The sequence below is a fragment of the Trachurus trachurus genome, assembly GCF_905171665.1.
Source record: "Trachurus trachurus genome assembly, chromosome: 23".
In the NCBI taxonomy this organism is placed as follows: domain Eukaryota; kingdom Metazoa; phylum Chordata; class Actinopteri; order Carangiformes; family Carangidae; genus Trachurus; species Trachurus trachurus.
In genome coordinates, this window is record NC_139912.1 from 24756898 (window position 1) to 24777009 (window position 20112).

The window sequence follows — 20112 nt, forward strand, 5'->3', positions numbered from 1 at the left end:
ATCGTTTGTTTCATCTGTTGCACACTTCCGGTCGTTTTATTTTGAAAATGTTGCCACTTCCGTTTGTGCATCTTCCCAGTGCTGCGCAATTGACAGGCAAATGACAGGCAATTGACAGGCAGGCACAAACGTAAAAGAGTGAAAAACACACGTCGCCGGGCCGGGAAAAACTCAATAATGAGACGACAGAAGACCCGACGCCTTCCAACAAGAAGAAAGCTGTTCTAAAAAAAAAGGAAGGGTGCTGTTTAAATGACGGGTTCATTGCAACAGGTGATTCACATGCTCCAACGCAATGTGTGTGCGGGACCCGGCCGGCTCTCTGCCGCTTCATCACTTCACAGAAAACTTCTCTCCCTGCGTTCTGGATTTAAGCAGAATATCCTGAGATCGCCACAAAAGCACGGAAAACCTGCTTCCATTACAAACATATTATGTTTGTGAAACGGAGTTTTCTGCAGTTTCAGCAGCAAAACGAGATGACAGAGTAGACAGGACCCGAGATGACAGACGGTACTATATTATGGTGAGTTGTAACAAAGAACGTAAACGTAAGAGAAAACTGGCTATGTGAACGTGTAGTCCTGTTTATACAGTAGGCCTACATGTAATGTAAACAGGAGAACGTACGCTACCCCCCGCCCCCGAAGAGAACGACCGCCACCACCCCCCCCCCCCCCCCCCCACCCCCACCCCCCCGGGCCGCGGTAAAATTTTCCACCGGTGACCGGTCCGCGGAGATAAAAAGGTTGGGGACCGCTGCTTTAAGGTATAATATTTCTGACTTTCATGCATCATAGCAGATGATATTTGGAGTTAACGATCACAGCAACTGTTAACAACCTACAAAAAAAATAAAATAATAATAATAAGATAAAATAAAACCCTACCCTTTTAAAGCCCCCTAAAAACATGAGAAGCAGAGACAGCAGGCTCCCCTACAGAGCGAATATAATGTTTTATTGTGACATTTCACCAAACACCCTGCAAACACGTCCAGTTGGGGCCCACGTGGGCCTCACTTGGGCAAGTTGGGCTTTAGCTGGGCATGGGCTCAGAGTGGGCTTTGTTGTTGGGACCCACATGGGCAACCCATATGGGCAGTAGATGGGCTAAACTAATCATGGGTAATAAGTGGGCTCCAGCTGGGCATCATTTCAAAATTCAAATAAATATTTATTTATTGTCAGACATATGCTAGCTATATTTAAACAACAGCCACTGGGCTATAGGTCTACTTTTTATATGAATTTTAATATTGAGCAATTAAGATGGCTATGCCATAGCAATTGAATAGTGGTCTTAACCACTATGAATTACAACTTTCAACAACTCTCCCAGAAAAATGCTCAATATTAAAACCCTAAAGCAGAGCAGATCTGCGATTTAAAAAAAAAAATTTCAAACGCGCCCACGATTTGAAATTTAACCGTCCGCATGACGTCACAGCAGCGAGCAGAGCAAGCGGCAGTTAAAAAAAAAAAAAAAGCAAGCAGCAGTTGGACATCGGGAGGACAGCAAGCAGCAGGTGTGGATCAGTGGCTCATGAGGAGTGAGAAACATTCAAAGTAAGTCCTTTTATTTAAAAAAAAATACTTGAAAGTTTCGGTTTGTTTTTCTCTTTCATTCTTGGGCTCTCATTAAAGTTATCTTTTGAATGAGAGACGATTTAGCATTGCTAGCGTTAGCGTGTTAGCGTTAGCATAGCGTGTTAGCGTTAGCATAACGTGCTACAGATTCTTAACTGAAAATGTTACAACAAACTACACACATCATAAATCCAGTTCCAGTGGCATATGGCTCTGTTTCTGTTCGGACTGCATGACTGTGAAAGTGTTAGCAGTGCAAACATTTTCAAGCACCAACTAGCATAACTTACAAACTGTTATCATTAATGTAGCCTGTACACATTAGCTTTAAGTTACCATGAATCAAACTGTGTGTCTGCCCTCATCGGGAAGTGTCAAAGTTAATTTTAGCACAGCTCAGAAGCCACAGGCTGCTTAACCTTACTGAATTTTAATTATAATGTCGGTAACATGAGCTTTAATGCTATGAAAAGTGAGTTATGCTTGGTTCAGAACATGCATTAATTTTAAAGTTTTTGTGCACATCCGCCTGCACAACTGCTTCTCCCACATGTGCTGTGTCAGCCGTGCTGTAAAGGGTATGTTAAATATAGGATTTATCACAGGATGTCTGTCTGATCATTCAAGTCAGCAGTATAAAGTAGATATTTTGTGGTCATGCCTTTACTGCAAAGATTGAAACAGTATGTAACATTGTTCAACGTGATCTCCATATTTGATGGGATGTGATCAGTCTGTGGTTTATGATTTGGAAGAACATTGCCATTGGAAAAGGCAGAACAATTGCACATTTGCATTGAAATTATTAATGCCAACTGGCATTCAATAGCAGTCAAATTTATTGTGGATATTACACATTTTCTTTGGTATTAATGTATATTTTCTTTTGTGTTAATAGCCACTGCTCAGGTGATACAGATTAAAGGAAGAGGTTCCTCAAAACAACCAGGCCCGATCACCACAGCCTTCAAAATCTAATTCTCTGCAGTCCTCGTCGTGCCCTGCACCACCAGCACCATCCCCATACCAGTCATCACTTCCTGAGAGGCCACGGTCTCTTCCACGACCACCAGTGTCTTCTCCTCGGGCATCTTCTCCAAGGTAAATCAAAGATGACTGGATTGTTTTGAGTTATTGTTATGAAATAAGTGAATAGGCTTTATGCACAGCTCCACTATTTACTGAACTTATGGAAAAGCACGGGTTACAGGTTGCCTAGAACGCTACAAAGTCGTTAGTCGTGATTTACGGGTTCAAAAGCCTGCCTGGAACGTGGCATTAAACCGGCTCCTTTATTTCCTGTCTTACATTATTGGACAATCTGATTAATCCAGGTGTGTCTGACCATTGTTGTGACTACTGAGGTCAGAGTCAGACACACCTGGATTAATCAGTTTGTCCTATAATGTAAGACAGGAAATAAAGTAGCTGGTTTAAGTTCTGGAAGTAGTGGAGCTGTGCATAAAGCCTATTATTTGTTTCTGTTGATTATGCCTTCACTCCACCAGTTCTTCATGTCTCTCCTTTCTTTACACCCCATATTTAGACACCAAATTCCATCTTCAAATTGGTCATCACCACGCCCAGTCTCATCTCCTCATCATCGGCCATCGTCTCGTCCAGTTTCAACTCCTCATCGGTCATCGCCATCATTGCAGCCCTCCTCATCCTCGGCACACCACTCAGTCGGTCTCAAGACACTCCTGAACTCTTCAGGCCATCTTTGAGAGTGGGGCGATCAGAAGTAGAGCAGATACCTTGCTCTGGTAAGTTTCCACAATTGTTTTTCCTAAGTCCACATCAGCTTAGTGATCATTACTTCATCAATCTGCAGATCTATCATTCCTCTTAATATAATGTTGTGTTTATGCTGGGCAATAAACAAGTAACCAACTTCCACTCTCACACTCCCTCAGCTGCTGAATTCCACATCCTGGAACTACTTCAACACATGAAGCACCAGCTAACACAACTGACTGCAATGGCCAGCTTGATCCCTGGGAGGATGGCTGATGAACTGCTCCAACTGAAGAACCTGACGGCATTCAGTTTCCCTTTGGCTCACTGGAGGAGGTGGAACACTTTGAGGAGTAGCTGAAAGAACCACGCAATTCCTCACAGAAAAAGAACTTGGTATGAATTAGTTGTTGTAACATTTTCACTATTAGAACCACCAGATGTTTAACACTATGACTATCCTTAATTTCTCTCTCGGTGTGAATGCTGACGACCATCTTCAGAATCTGGACTTTGAACCCTTTCATTTCACATACTTTGAACTAGATAAACCTCCAAACCATTTCCATCTGCAGAAAACCGGTGTATATACTTTTAATAATGTTATTGAATGATCATGATCCAAATCTAGATAGTTCAGTGCAAAGTATAAAATCTGCACTTTATTCTAAAAATGTCCCTTTACCGGTTGGCAGCCTCTCTAATAGGTAGTGCATCCCAAAATGTTCAGTGTTAACATTAATTTATTTTCAGATTTTTTTTCAGTTTTTCTGTCTGTGACATTGCTGGAACACTGATTCATCCATCAAAAGCATGTTTACTTAATTTTACTTTAATAAAAAAATAATTAATTGTACTGCTTGTCTCTTCATTATTGCAGCTTGATTTAAGAACTGTAAAATAATGGTTATTGCCCTTATGGGTACAGTCTAAGACCTAGCTGGGACCCATAATCAGCCCACATGGGGCCCACCTAGTGTGAGCCCCATGTGGGAGAAACCTGGGTTGCCCATGTGGGCTTTAGATAGGGCCCATGTGAAACCCACCTTCAGCCCATCTGGGCTTGCCCACATGGGGCCACCATGGAGCCCCCGGACAAAACTGACTGGGACCCACCTGGGCAGCCCAGATGGGGCCCACTCACTGGCCCACATCCAACCCACAAGGGCCCCACATGGGTGTGTTGACAGGGCAGTGACAATAATTGGGTTAAATACCAAGAACAATATGGTAAAATAAAACCTGCACATGATTAAACACAAGGAAAATCCTCAATCTTCATAAATAACAAATATTAGTAAAAACACTTAGGCTTTATGTATCTTTTAGGACCTTCACTTTGCTCAATGACCATGCCTACCGTATTCACTCTAGTTCAGGTGCAAACGAAAATCAAACAGCGGTTTGAGCAGGAGCAGGAGAGCAGAGCAGGAGAACAAGGGGAGTTCTTTCCTAATCATTCTGTTGTCTCTGTGTGGACTGTGGAGAAGATAAGGATCTGTTGGTTGTGTGAGGTGCAGTGTTGAGTTAACTGTGTAGCTACTGTGTTTGTTACTTCCTGTTCTGTCAGACCTGGGTCTACTTCCTGTATTTATGCGCTAACCGTCAGTGTTACTGGTTTGACTCTCAGACTGACAGAAGATGAGTGATGGACACAGGAGAGACTCCACGATCTGAAGACAGTAATCCATCCAAAGATGATGTCCTCCAGTAATGAGCCTCTGGCTACAAGGTAAGAGACCTGCAACTATCATCCAGCATTTTGTTTCTGTGCTGGTGGTGTTGTAGTTTTCTTAGTTTACTAACACTTGGACTCAGGGACGACATTAACAAGACAGCATTCAACAGCAACGCGGTTTATTGAGAGACACAATATGACAGACGCCCAAAAACCTGGGAACATCCAAGGAAAAAATCTGCCACGGAGGCACAGGCTTCTTGTGGTCTGAATGTGATCTGATAAGACACATTATAGTTTAGTTCTTTGAGTCCTTGACCTAGAACATGCTCTTCACTCAGCCCAATCTACAGTAGCCTAGTTGTTGTCACTAGGCTGGTATGCATGGCGTCTTCAAACTATATCAGGGTGTCTGATTTTGTTTGAACAGACCACCTTGTAGTTCTCACACATAAATAAATATTCCACAACAAGGGCTGACAGTCCAGACAGAGAGAGAGAGAGTAAGGCAGTCCAGGTAAGGCATGGCATTGCTGCTCTCAGGTAAGTGAAAGATACATCACCTTTATCACGGTCAATCACTTCAATCGGTTCATCGCTGTAAATCACTTAAATCACTGCCTATCACGTTCAAACACGGTCAGAAAACTGTTTGCTTTCCACCTCCACACACACCTGAGGCTCATCACACAAAATACCCCACCTGGTGGTCAAAACACAAAACCAGCAAAATGGCTCCAACATCATGGATGCTGCAGTTTATGTTTGGTGCTCTGATCTGAAGTCCACCAATATGAGAAACTATGAATAAATTCCGAGACTATAGATTATCAGGGGTCAGATCATCTTTAACTAGTCTGAGAGGAGGAGGAAACGGCCTGGAGGAGGTGACTCTAGTTTAAACAGAAATGTGTCCATGTCTTCACAGAGAGAGGAAGAGGAGTGGTGTCTCTGTGGACCAGCAGCTGTCCTGCTGTGGTCTCTGTCAGGACGTCCTGGAGGATCCAGTCTCCACCAGCTGTGGACACTGGTTCTGCAGACAGTGCTTCACCTCAGACTGGGACCAGTCTGGTTCTTCAGGAGAAGCCTCCTGTCCCCAGTGTGAACAAAGAACCAGAACCAGAGGTGGACTGCAGACAGCCAATCAGAGCAGCTCTGTGATGGACTGGGCAGGTATGTCTTTGTAACTGTTGTGTCTTACACAAACTCATCTAAACCTGAAAATGTAGGTCTATCAATACAAAAAATGAAACCAACAGGTGTCAGGGTCAGGCAATTTTGGACATATTTAGGCAATTCTGAGTAACAAGAGACAAAATAGGAAGACAACAAGAACATTGGCATTACAATGTTCATTCAGCCTCAGGTGAGGTTTGAGGTCACAACCTCTGACACAAAGAACTAGCTTCTAACTCATTGAGCTAATTGGCTGAGACTTTGTTGTGTCGCTCGATTTGTTGCTAGTCGCTGACAAAAAAAAGTCAACAAGAGGGTTTGGAAAGTCGCCAGATTTAGCGAGAAAGTCGCCAAGTTGGCAACATGGTGTAGCCGACAGTCGTACAGCACGCTACACTTTGTCCCCAGAGCAGCATTCAAGGAGACCGATTAGGCCACTCAGACAAAACCAAGATCACATAGTTTATAAAAACCATTATGTTTTGATTGTAGTTTAAAACAGTTGTACATATTAGAGGACTACCATATTCACACACAGGGACCTGAGAGTGTCTACTATCATAATCTGTAAAAAAAAAAAAAAAAACGGTTTTGACGAGTTAACTCGTCAACGGTCCTGAACGTTCGGCACGCTGTGACGAGTTTACTCGTCAATGGTCACGAAAGAGTAAATGTTTCCCACTGAGCTCTGCCTCGTTTGAAAGACGAAGGAAGCCCATGTGTGGAAAGCCGTCGCCTCCGAGATGCAGAATGTGTGTTATAGAAGAGAAACACATGTCAGGACCAATGACTTGTATCATCAGAACAGACCTGTCCTGTGATGGTCAGCCTCCTTGCATATTTAAAGTCCCCCTCCAACGACCCTGTTTGGTTATTTTAAAACATTCTCTCTGGTCTCTAAATTGTGATTATGAAGTTTTTAGCCAAAATCACAAAACCTGTGCCATTTCCCAGGGCTCTCCTTCTGTACAGCACCAGCAGCTCATTAGCAATGCACCTCTGGAGGGTGGGCGGAGACTGTGCCGCTCTGCACCGCCCAGCCACCCCACCCCCCCGCTCGCTGACAGCTGGACATTGTACAATTACAGATTCAGCGTGTTTAGCTTTTATTACCCGTGTCAGTGGCGGACTGGCACCAAAAAGAGGCCCTGGCATTTTTGACAGAGAGGCCACACACACACACACACACACACACACACACACACACACACACACACACACACACACGTACGCTCGCTCGCTCGCAACGGCCGCATCATTATGTGTGTGTGTGTGTGTGAGAGAGAGAGATGAGTCCAGCTGAACTAGGGGCTGACTGACAGAGATGAAAGAGGATGAAACGCTGTTAAAAAAACAAAAACATTTTCTCGGAGAGAAACTATGGCGAACCCATACAGACTGTTGCAGGCCGCTACACCGAGCTGGCAAGCCTCTGAGCCAGATGCAGAGCGGGGCAGGAGCTTGTAGCACTAGTGCCCTCCCCTGGGGTTGTGACACGTCAACCCCAGTCTCTCTGAAATGGCCAGTTTGCGTCTGCCATTGGTTCACAGCAATTTGAAGGCAGAAAAACTCAGAAATGCAGTTTTGCACTTCCTTTTCTGCTGATATGTCCTCTAACATAAGAAAAATGCCACAGGAACATGTGAAAAGCACGAAAAACACGATTTTCATGGGAGGGGGACTTTAAGCTGAAAATCACAGGGCATGTTTCAGGATACAAGTCAACAGTGTAAAGCTCCAGCATGATATGTAAATGATGATATGATGTCCACCAAAGATGTGTATAAATGGAAATGATAGTGAAATAAAAATATAAAATATAAACAACCAAATTATTAGGCAAAAGGTGAATTTAATTTCAATCTAGGCCTATTTGAATGTCCGGCCCCTAAAGGCCCCCACATACTCGGGCGTACATGTGTCCGCGGACATCAGCGCATACTCGAGGCAGACTCAGTGCAGACCCAAAGCGGATGTCCGCCAGACCTGTGCACGCAAACATCAATATTTATGACCGCGCGGACTCCGTGTACGCGTACTCGGTGTCACACAATAGACTGCTCTCTGCGCCCGTGGCGAATCGGTGCGTTTTAGTCATTTTTTCATCCAATCGGATTGATTCATGATACCTGTCAATCAAAGTCACACCCCTGGCAGCGCAGCCATGCCTGTCACTCAAACAGCTACAGACGCGTCCGCGTGCACACGGAGCAGACAGACAACAACAACAACAAGACAGGAGACAATGGTGGCCGGAGCAAAAGAAAAATCGGTTTCTTTACGAAATAATCCTTTCACGAGGCGTTCACTGGAGGAAAAAATAGGATAAAGCTTGAACTGGAGCAACCTGACTTACAAATCCAGCAGCAGGCAAGTGACCGTGGACGGAGTTACACTCGAGGCTTCTCACAGTTGGCTAGCTGGATGTGAAGTTAGCTATGCTAAGCTCTTTATTTATCTTATTTATCTTTAAAGGGACAACGAGGAGTTTTGGAAAAGCGAAGCGTTTTCACACTACATTTATGAGCCTCCACGCGCACTGTACATTTATTTGACCGGCGCAAGACAGACTCATGTTTTCATTCATCAATAATTAAAGTCAGAGGTTCAAAGAGGTTCACATACCGTCGTAGTTCCGACCATAAACGTTGATTCTGCGGCGTTATTCTCATAACTCGCCACAAAGGAAACGCTGGTCGGCTCGACCAGCATTTCCGCCACCACTAATAATAACAAAATAACGATAGAGACAGAACGATATATTTATCGAAAATGGGCCCATTAACAAGTGTGGGTAGCGGAGATTCATCCACATTAACGTGAGACTTTTTTATAACCGAATAGAAACTCCTCGTTGTCCCTTTAATGCCCCCCCAAATTTTTTTAGCACCAGCCGCCAACATTTGCTCATGAGCCAAATGTTCAGTTCAGATGACAATAACAAAGCACCCAGCGTTACATTAACATACTTAAGTTGGATCTAGGTCAACTGGACTTGGTTGTAGATTGTTAAAGATGTTTCACATCTCATCCTGAGTGTCTCTGATGTTCTCAGTTCTGCTCCCAGAATTTGAGAAATTAAAAAGTAAATGATCAATTATTAGTGATGACTTTCACTGTTTCTAATTTTCTCTCTTAAATACTGCAATCAGATTGTCAGACTCTCTGTCTTCAGTCTGACTCTGTCTCTTCTCTCTCCGCAGATCGTGGTCTGCAGGAGGTTTTAGATCAACATAAGATCAGTCTGAGGAGCAGATGTGAACGAGTGACTGAAGGAACTGAGGGAACAGGAAGTGTAATCCATCTTAGCAAAGTCTACACTGAGCTCTACATCACAGAGGGACAGAGTGAAGAGGTTAATAACCAACATGAGGTGAGACAGCTGGAGACAACGTCCAAGAAGAAGACCCTCCATGACACTCCGATCAAGTGCAACGACATCTTTAAAGACATACCTGTCCAACAGAGAGAGGACGTCTCTACGGTCTCACCTGTCCAACAGAAACCCATCAGAGTGGTTCTGACCAACGGCGTCGCTGGCGTTGGAAAAACCTTCTCGGTGCAGAAGTTCACTCTGGACTGGGCCGAGGGCTCGGAGAACCAAGATGTCAGTCTGCTGGTTCTGCTTTCGTTCAGGGAGCTGAACCTGATCAGAGATCAGCAGTTGAGTCTTCTCGGGCTGCTCCATGTTTTCCATCCAACATTACAGAAGGTGACAGCAGAGCAGCTGGCTGTCTGTAAACTTCTCTTCATCTTTGACGGCCTGGATGAAAGCCGACTGTCACTGGACTTCAACAACAGGGAGGTTGTGTCTAATGTCACACAGAGGTCATCAGTCAACGTGCTGCTGACAAACCTCATCCAGGGGAATCTGCTTCCCTCGGCTCTGGTCTGGATCACCTCCAGACCTGCAGCAGCCAATCAGATCCCTCCTACATGTGTCAACAGGGTAACAGAGGTCCGAGGCTTCACTGGCGCTCAGATGGAGGAGTACTTCAGGAGGAGGTCCAGTGATGAAGATCTGTCCAGAAGGATCATCTCACACATCAAGACGTCCAGGACCCTCCACATCATGTGTCAAGTCCCAGTCTTCTGCTGGATCAGTGCAACAGTTCTGGAGCACATGTTGACCACAGACCAGAGAGGAGAGCTGCCCAAGACCACGACGGACCTGTTCTCACACTTCCTGCTGGTCCAGACCAAGAGGAAGAGGAACAAGTACGGTGAAGGACATGAGACGAGTCCACAGGAGCTGATGGAGACCAACAGGGAAGTTCTTCTGAAGCTGGGGAGGCTGGCGTTTGAACAGCTGGAGGAAGGAAACATCATGTTCTACCAAGAAGACCTGGACCAGTGTGGTCTGGATGTCACAGAGGCATTGGTGAACTCAGGACTCTGTACTGAGATCTTCAAAAGAGAGAGTGTGATCTTCCAGAAAACAGTCTACTGCTTTGTTCATCTGAGTGTTCAGGAGTTTCTGGCTGCAGTCTACATGTTCCACTGTTTCACCAACAGGAACACACAGGTCCTAGAGAACTTCCTGGGAAAACAAGATTTTGCTTTAACCCTGGATGACTTCCTGCAGGGAGCCATGCAGAAATCCCTCAGCAGTAAAAATGGTCACCTGGACTTGTTTGTCCGCTTCCTTCATGGCCTCTCTCTGAAGTCCAACCAGAGGCTGTTAGGAGGTCTGCTGGGTCAGACAGACAACAGTCCAGAAACCATCCAGAGAGCCATCAACAACCTGAAGAAGATGAACTGTGATGAAATCTCTCCTGAAAGAAGCATCAACATCTTTCACTGTCTGACGGAGATGAAGGACCAGTCAGTTCATGATGAGATCCAACAGTACCTGGAGACAGAGAACAGATTACACTTCTTCTCTGAGATCCAGTGCTCAGCTCTGGCCTACATACTGCAGATGTCAGAGCAGGTTCTGGACAATTTGGACCTGAGCAAGTACAATACATCAGAGCAGGGACGACGGAGACTGATCCCAGCTGTGAGGAACTGCAGGAAGGCTCGGTCTAGACAAGACCAGTATAATTAATGATCAGTGGTTTAATTGAGTTCAGATAAACACCGTTTTCACTGATTTTCATTATTATCGGTTTGACTTTGAAACATTTCCAAGTGAGTCGTGTTTTTTTTCTGGAGGTGCAGTAGGGGCTGTGAGCTCCAACACGTGGATCTTCAGCTTGTTGTGGTCGTTGCTGTTTAATCAACAAAAACACTAATTTAGTTTTTTATTTTCACTCTTTTTGGTTTTGTTCAAACCTGATGAATCTTCATCTAAAACACAGACCCAGATTAAACCAATGCAGGTCTCAGAGTTTCCTGTCAAACTCAGTCAGAGAAGATGAGCTGAAGCTCTGGTGTTCATCATATCATCACATTCTGTCATCACATCCTGTTTCTACTGCAGCTTTCATCTGATTTCATTCTGACACATTTGATATTTTATCTCTTCACAGAGTTGTTGGTTGTCGATTGTCAGAAACTCACTGTGAAGTTGTGGCCTCAGCTCTGAAGTCCAACCCCTCCCACCTGACAGAACTGGACCTGGCCTACAACAACCTAAATAATTCATCAGTGAAGGTTCTGTGTGCTGGACTGGAGAGTCCAAAATGTAGGCTGGAGACTCTGAGGTGAGTTCACTGACTTGACCTGTTGGACTTTTGTCTTTGTTCATTTCAAATGTGTGAAGTTCAGTTTGAAGCAGCAACTGATTGTGACTACATGTTACTGCAGCTGGTAGAAGGTGAAGGGTCAGAGTTCAGTGTGATGATGATGAGGATGAGGATGAGGATGAGGATGAGGAGGATACAGTGGCTGAGAATGGTCACAACACATGCAAATGCCACAACACCCGCAAACACCTGCCTACTACATACTGCCTCAGTATGTACTGTATACAATGTGTATACAATGTGTGTATAATGTGGGACGTCGTTCACACTGCAGAATACAGTATATCACTGTGGTATCAGACAACGATAAGTCTTAAAAGAAGACTTACCTATTTGGGAACTGTAAAGTAGTTGAATGTCCACATGATACTTTAAATTGAAATAATTTACTTTACTGCTGACTCTTTGAACTAAAACAGTCACACATGAGCACAAGCACACAGAACACTCAGGCCAACCTGACAGGTAAGGCGGAAGGACAACACACTGAGCAGGAGTGGGATATAAACAGAACAATTTACGTCCCGATATACGGCAGTCTTCACAATGGCTGTCCTAAACTACGACTGTCATATAAGAGTCCTTATATGACAGAAACAACACTGGGCCTGTCCCAATATGCACACTCGATCACACTTACACACTTGGGCGTGCGCGTTCATGGGCTTAGTGTCAGTGCGCAAGTGTGTCTCATTTCTCCAACGACCGAAAGTGCAGCGCGCTTGATTTGAACTTTACCCACACTTAAGGTAAGACCGAATCCGAGCGGTATTTTGCCAAGTATAAATCCCACAATGCACCATGGTGAAGTCCGTCACCAGGAGCCACAAGCCACGTTTAGGAAATGCGATTTAAAGCAGAAGTAAGCGGAATGTTTGTGTTAATATAAGTCTTAAATAGTTCTATCTTCCGACAGCAATCACTTACATAGAGTGTTTGGTCTGAAACACGGATCGTCAGTCACTCTGCTCTGCTGTAAGCCGAGGAGAAAACTTCTTGTATACTTCCTTGTATCCTACAACCTTTATCCAATGAGGAGAGAGAACGGCATGAAGGGCTGTGCAGCCAAGGGATGTGCGTGAATGTGGTGACGTAGGGACGAGGACCGATAGTCCATGACGAGGGCGGGGGCTGCTAACTCCATCGGCTGACAAGAAGTTAGCCAAAACGACCGGATCGCTTACTTCTGCTTTAATTAATTTCAATAAAATGTAATTAACTTTTATCTTACAATTATGACTTTTTAATGTCATATTTTATATTCATCATGCTCTGTTCATGTTTTTATTTTATTTTTCTTGTTTGTTTTATTTACTTACAGAGTTGGGTTTATACATTCATGATTCGAATCTTGCGCATAGAGACACTTTTGGAGAAGATGAGACTGTGATCCAGCAGCACTGTTTATTAAAACTGTTGCTGTGCTGTGCTGTGTGTGTGTCGTAGTTGTGCTAGTGTGCACAATGGCACAGGCTGCACTTGTCAAGTATGTCCCGATTGCTTTTAAATATCCCCCCACGTGCTTGGCCACTAATCCATGCTTGCACACTACAATACAATACACGTTCCGCCGGCAAAACGTCACCAAAGTGTGTGCGTAACCAAGCACAATGAGCCAAGTGTGGAGAAATGGGACAGGCCCTCTGTGTCATGAATCATTTTGGACATTGAGGCCAGAAACAGGATGTGGGTCCGCCACTGATTATGGTCCCCCCAGGACATTTCCGTTGTCATTACAGAGTTTGTATGTGTTTTCTCAGTATGCATGTGTTTTGGCATTTGCAGCGCACGTGTTGTGAAATCGTCAAAAGTGTTTTCTGAGTTTCCAAGTGTTGTGGCCCTTCTTGGGCCACCTTAGGAGGAGGAGGAGGAGGATGATGACGATGATGAGCTGGATCTCAGATGAGTCTCCTAACAGAACAGTTGGATCAGCCACTGTAGCTGAAGCTGAGCAGATGTGATGTAGATCTGAGGACGGAGAAGTTTTCTCTCTTTGCTTGGTTCAGGGTCAAAGGCTTCCTGTCCACAGAAGAGGTCTGCAAGCCCGGCAGGGCCAGTCTATTGGCCATGACACACGTGGGCTGGTTTTTTCCTCTCTGAACTCAACAGTAAACACATTATATTGGAAAGGGAAAAAAACCCGGATCATACTAACCACCCTTCAAAAACTGAAACAGTATGGAGGACCGCCCCAATTTTCTACCATTACTCTCTCTCTCATCAATTGCAGTATGTTCATAATTGGAACAACAGCTTCTGCCTGGCTAGACATCGAACAAACCATCTGCAAAGACTTGACCACCCAAGACATAATCTTCATAGATAAATCAATCAGAACCCATGACTGCTTCAAATATAACACAATAAACACTACCCTCTCTGCCTGGTGGAAAACAAACAAAATCCTGAACCTTCAGCTTACCCCGTGTAACTCCACCCCCATCCGGCACAACCCAATGTTCAAAATTGATCAAAAAACAATCAACTTTGCATCCTGGAGACAGAGAGGAATAACCAGCCTTGGGGACCTTTTCAGGGATGGCTCTCTCATGACCTTAAACCTTCCACAAAACTGTCAATTCCAATATCTACAACTAAAAGAAACCGTAAAAAGTTATCGATATCCACAACTTTCATAACCCGACTCAAGATCTTCACACCCAACTGTCTGTGTAACTGTCTTGTAATGTATGTTTAAATGTGCATAATTAAAATAAAAGAACTGAGACAGTTCCGAGACACAAAATACAAAACAAATTCTATCTTCTTTTAATCTTTATTCAGATTGGGGAGCTGCAGTTTGTCAGAGATCAGCTGTTCTTCTCTGGTCTCAGCTCTGAAGTCCAACCCCTCCCACCTGAGACACCTGGACCTGAGCTACAACGACCTGCAAGATTCAGTCCTGAAGGATCTGAGTGGTTTTCTGGAGAGTCCAGACTGTAGACTGGAGACTCTGAGGTCAGACTCTGTTTTACTTCTGTGCTCAGATGAATGTGATGTGAAAGTTGTGCTGACACTGAGCCAGGGACGTGGGAACTATTTTCAGTTGTAGGTGCAGGTGTGTGTGTGTGGTTTCAGCTCTGTGAAGAAGTTAGAGCAGGCTCAATCTGTGAAGTCAGTCAGAAGGTTTTTGTCTCTGAGCTTCAGCCTCAACAGAGTTCAGCCTCACATGTGTGTTGCCATGACAACAGAGTTCAGCATCTCATGTTTGTTGTCTTGAAAACTTGAGCGTCGTCAGTAAACCTCTGATCAGTGTGGCTGCTCAACATGAGTTTGTATGGATGGAGCCACAGGTGGAGCTGACAGGTGAGGAGGCGGAGTCACTGTATCTGTGTTGAAGCAGCAGCAGCTCCTCATATATATTAATGAGCTTTGATTTTCTAAACTTGTTCTTTCTGAAGGTTCTTCAGCTCTGAACAGATGATGAGACACTGAATGCTGTCAACAAGGAGCTTTGTCCTCAACTCACTGCTTTTATTCTTTATTCAGATTGGGGGGCTGCAGTTTGTCAGACATCAGCTGTTCTTCTCTGGGCTCAGCTCTGAAGTCCAACCCCTCCCACCTGAGAGAACTGGACCTGAGCTCCAACAACCTGCAGGATTTAGGAGTGAAAGATCTGAGTGGTTTTCTGGAGAGTCCAGACTGTAGACTGGAGACTCTGAGGTCAGACTCTGTTTTATTTCTGTGTTCAGATGAATGTGATGTGAAAATTGTGTTGACACTAAGCTATCAGCATGTATCACCGATCACTTTAGGAAACCCATGAAATGCTATTTCAGTTTACTAAACATAAGTGTTTGAGAAATCAGAGCCTAATAACTGCCGTGAACGTGACTTTATAACTGTCAGTACTGATGACATGGTTCGGCTGGTTCGGCCCGATCCTCGCTGACCCTCCACTGTGGAGATCAGCTGCACCTGGACAGGTGTTCTTCTTGGCCTGAGATTGTTGTTTTTTTGTTCCTGAAAAGGTTTTTTTTTTTCTCTCTCTCTCTCTCTCTTTCGTCGTGAAATGACTTCTTGTGTTGGACTTTGTTTTTGAACATTAACTTTGATTAATGTAATCTAATGCTTTTGTGCTTTTGTTGATTGTGTGGGTTATCTGGGTTTTCTGGTTATTATAAGAGGGGATACACAGGAAAGTGTATTGTCTTTGTGTGTTTTCAGTGTGCTTGTTTGAACATTGTGTGGGGTATTTAAAAAAGGGGGTAAAATCAAATGACATAAAACCTCTGATCAGTGTGGCTGCTCAACATGAGTTTGTATGGATGGAGCCACAGGTGGAGCTGACAGGTGAAGAGGCGGAGTCAGCAGCAGCTTCTCATGAATATTAATGAGCTGTTTTCTCTCTATGTGACTGTTTAACCTGCTTCCTGTTGCTTCAGCTGTTGGACTTTCATTTTCTAAACTTGTTCTTTCTGAAGCTTCTTCAGCTCTGAACAGATGATGAGACACTGAACGCTGTCAACAAGGAGCTTTGTCCTCAACTCACTGCTTTTATTCTTTATTCAGATTGGAGAGCTGCAGTTTGTCAGAGATCAGCTGTTCTTCTCTGGGCTCAGCTCTGAAGTCCAACCCCTCCCACCTGAGACACCTGGACCTGAGCTCCAACAACCTGCAGGATTCAGACATGAAGGTTCTTCTGAGTGGTTTTCTGGAGAGTCCAGACTGTAGACTGGAGACTCTGACGTGAGTTCACTGAATTCCAATTCCTCGCTTAACCCTCAATTTTAACTCTCAATCTCAAAAATGTGTGCTCCCGCTAGTGCAAGTGCTGTCCCAATTCTCAGAAAAATTAAGTTGACGGGCAAGTTTAAGGGCTGTATCGCCCTCAATATTGAGATTTTCCGACACCACCCTTGGGAGCAAGGGCTACCCAAAATGCATTGCGTATTTTCATCAAACCGAAACCTGCAAAGAAAGCGAGCTATAAATTTAAGTATTTTCTTTGTTAATAGAGATATAAATATTACGAAAACCATTGTATTATCTTAGTTTAGGCCCATTTTATGGATTATTTACGTCATTGTTCCATAACATTTATTTTTTTATTTTATGATCTTTTGATAGCCGGCCGTTGCGGACTTCCATGTTGCTACATTACATCCGCTTTCACCTGCAAGGTTTTTGCCGCTTGGAGCCAGTCAGGAAGGGTTCACTCGGTCGGTCAGTCGGCCGTCCTGTCTCGAGAAACACCGTGTCGTGCCACAGCCGTCCACGGTGGAGTGATGGTCCGTCGGCCGACGCAGACAGGGCATGTCGGTCTCACCCGTGCCGGATCAGGACCATGGAGAGCAGCAAGGTGCCAGTCTGCCTCGGCGTCTGGACCTCCGCCCCACATTGTAGCGGCTGTGGCTTGACACCGTATTTCTGGAGACATTAAACCGAAGCAGAATGGGCTAGTCTGTCGGTCCTCCACCCGTCCTGTGATTCTGTGATCCGGCTCCGAGCTGCAAAAACCCCAGGGATGAAGCAGAGCGGCTGGTGCTCCAGCCCAGTCTCACCCACACAGGCTACAGAGTGTCGGCTCGGCTCGCTCCGCCATCCTGTTTTAAATTAGCCTACATTACTCCTTAAGTGGACCGGTTAACAGTGCAAATATAAAAATAAAATTTTTTTTAATTTCAGGGGCTACAGAAACAACGTAGGCCCTGACGTATCTGCATTTAAGGGGTGTCCCATTTCTAAGTCACAAAATAGCCCTTAACACTTGGTTTTGAGGGCTACTAAAAGTGAGGGTTGAGCTTGAGGGTTAAGATAGGAATTGGAATTGGCCCTTACTGTTGTAGATCTAGATCTTTGATCCACAACTGAACCTGATTGATCTTCACTCAGAGCTTGAAACATTGACTTTGACGTCATTAATGAAGGATGAAAGAAGGCAACTACTACACCCGTTAATGAAATAAATTGAACTCATCTGACACACATTATTTAACTAGAAAACATAAAGAGAAAGATAAAACAGATATAATAAGATATATGTTGTTCCAGATCATTGCTTGCCTGCATCATATACTAGTAAAAAGTGTTTAAATGTTTTGAGTTTCCGTAAAATCATCACGATCACTGTACCTTTCTGTTCTTGGACATTTTTTAAACACTGAACATTTATTACAGAACAGAGTACATTTAACTGTAATGTCTGTAACAAAAAGTGTCAGGCCGTCCTCACACAGCAAGTGTCTGAGTGCTGACAGCGACAAAAAACAAAATAAAACCGGATAACCATGGTTCAGATGTGCGTGGACAGAACCCTCTCACACAGACGTCATACAGCTGCTGAATAGGCACATGGCCCCAGAGTGAAATCAGTAGCTCACTTTACTCCATTCACCTAGGCCACAGTTTCCTTGTGTCCCTGCTCTCGATGAACTTCTCTGTTTCTCTCTCTACATTTAAAGTGCAGCGTTACAGGGAAGGCCAGTGTGAACCTGACGTTGAGCTCTTGTACTTTACGTTTCACTGGCCTGAAAACTTTCCACTTCTGGTCCAACTCCTGCGACATGTCTGGAAACATCTATGGAAACATCTATAGACAGACAGTATTTTTGTCCCATTCAGATTTTCTCTTTCCTTTATCTGTGCTGGTCCCAGGTCGACTGCCTCGGGAAGAGTGTGTTAGTCCTGGATCAGGACTGGATCTTTAACCTTTGATCAAGTTCAGTCCTGAATCAGAGAGTTGTAGTCAATGTTTAATCCAACACGTATTGATCAGATATTGATTGTATATTGACAGACTGAGCTGAGGTCAGCAGCAGCTGATGAATCTGTGCTGACATGTGGATGATGTGTAGAAGGCCACATGATGATGATCCACCAGAACACAAAGTAAAAGTCCCTCTACTGACCATCAATTATCAGTAATTCAATCTTCTTCTTTTACTCTTTATTCAGTTTGAAGAGCTGCAGTTTGTCAGCGATCAGCTGTTCTTCTCTGGTCTCAGCTCTGAAGTCCAACCCCTCCCACCTGAGACACCTGGACCTGAATTACAACAAGAACCTGCAGGATTCAGCAGTGAAGTATCTGAGTGGTTTTCTGGAGAGTCCAGACTGTAGACTGGAGACTCTGACGTGAGTTCACTGACTGTTACTGTTGTGGATCAAAGATCTTGGATCTTTGATCCACAACTGAACCTGATTGATCTTCACTCAGAACTTGAATCATTGACTTTGATGTCATGAATGAAGGCCGTTTGAAATAGTTGTTGTCTCATGTTTCCACTTGTTCTTCTCTCACACTGACAGTGACTCTTCATTCACTCCGTAGTCATCAATAATCAATAATCTGATCCGTTCAAGTGTGTGTGTGTGTGTGTGTTGATGATCCACAAGAACAGCTTATTACCATCACTATAAACTGTTTTTAACATTTTTTGTTAACACACAACACACAACTGCTAAAACAGTTCATTTAATGCTCTAACTCACACAGTCAGTACGTTTACATGCACAGTTAAACCGAGCTCTGCTCATAGCTCGATTTGAGCGTCTCATCAGACTTCTGTCCTTGTCCCAGTTTACATGCAGCAGGGAAAATCAAATAACTGATTGTGTCCTCCTCAACACGAGGTGAAGCAGGTTAATACGGACTCCTGTCCAGCTGACTTTTCTGTCACTGAGTAAATGGAAATAAATAGCCAAGAGTTTTCAACTTCAGTTCCTGGCCGAACACGCCAGTCTTTTCCGGGTTTTAGGCTGAAAATAGGCTGTAGCCTAAATAAATGACTCGGGGCGCGTCGGTCCACGGGCTTCTTTTTTTTTTTAAATAGAAGACATCTTCTCGCTGGTTGCACTGTGTGAAATGCACTCCATCGGTGCTGACGCCCCTTTTTAAAATGTTCTTTTCCATTTTCTGGCCGGATTCTGTGCTACATTTTATGCCGTCTTCACCGTTGTGGAGCATGCGCACATGCATTGTCCAGTTTCAGTCAGGTGTATTGCACGTAGAAGAAAATTGATTTTCAATCGCATTGTCTGGGCGCTTTAGTCGGATAAGGAAAACTCTGATAACCTATTTGTCAGACTAACACGTTTACCGTAAATTCCGGACTATAGAGCGCACCTGAATATAAGCCGCACCAGCTAAATTTTAAAAGAAAATAGATTTTGTACATATATAGGCCGCACCTGAATATAAGCTGCAGGTTTTTCATGTTGTAACATGAGATATTTACACAGAAAGACGGAAGATGTGTGGAACTTTGCAAGTCCGCTCGCTTTTCCGCTGTTTTGGTTACAC

The 20112-nt window shown here is 44.2% G+C and overlaps 1 protein-coding gene and 1 long non-coding RNA gene across 2 annotated transcripts in view; both read left to right on the forward strand.

Moving 5' to 3' along the window:
* Positions 1-1507: 1507 nt before the first annotated feature.
* LOC311006985 lies at positions 1508-4039 on the forward strand. The gene is made up of 4 exons (XR_014596403.1): positions 1508-1568; positions 2488-2690; positions 3136-3355; positions 3506-4039. It is a non-coding gene; the product is annotated as an uncharacterized lncRNA (long non-coding RNA).
* A 905-nt stretch (positions 4040-4944) lies between these two features.
* Positions 4945-20112, forward strand: part of LOC311006923 (uncharacterized protein) — a 31308-nt gene continuing 16140 nt past the window's right edge. Inside the window, exons 1-9 of the mRNA XM_083999959.1 lie at positions 4945-5058; positions 5933-6177; positions 9384-9664; positions 10007-11205; positions 11655-11828; positions 14655-14828; positions 15360-15533; positions 16383-16559; positions 18768-18944. Of these exons, the coding sequence (XP_083856085.1) occupies positions 5024-5058; positions 5933-6177; positions 9384-9664; positions 10007-11205; positions 11655-11828; positions 14655-14828; positions 15360-15533; positions 16383-16559; positions 18768-18944 (2636 nt within the window). The 5' untranslated portion in view covers positions 4945-5023. The remainder of the gene's footprint in view (positions 5059-5932; positions 6178-9383; positions 9665-10006; positions 11206-11654; positions 11829-14654; positions 14829-15359; positions 15534-16382; positions 16560-18767; positions 18945-20112) is intronic.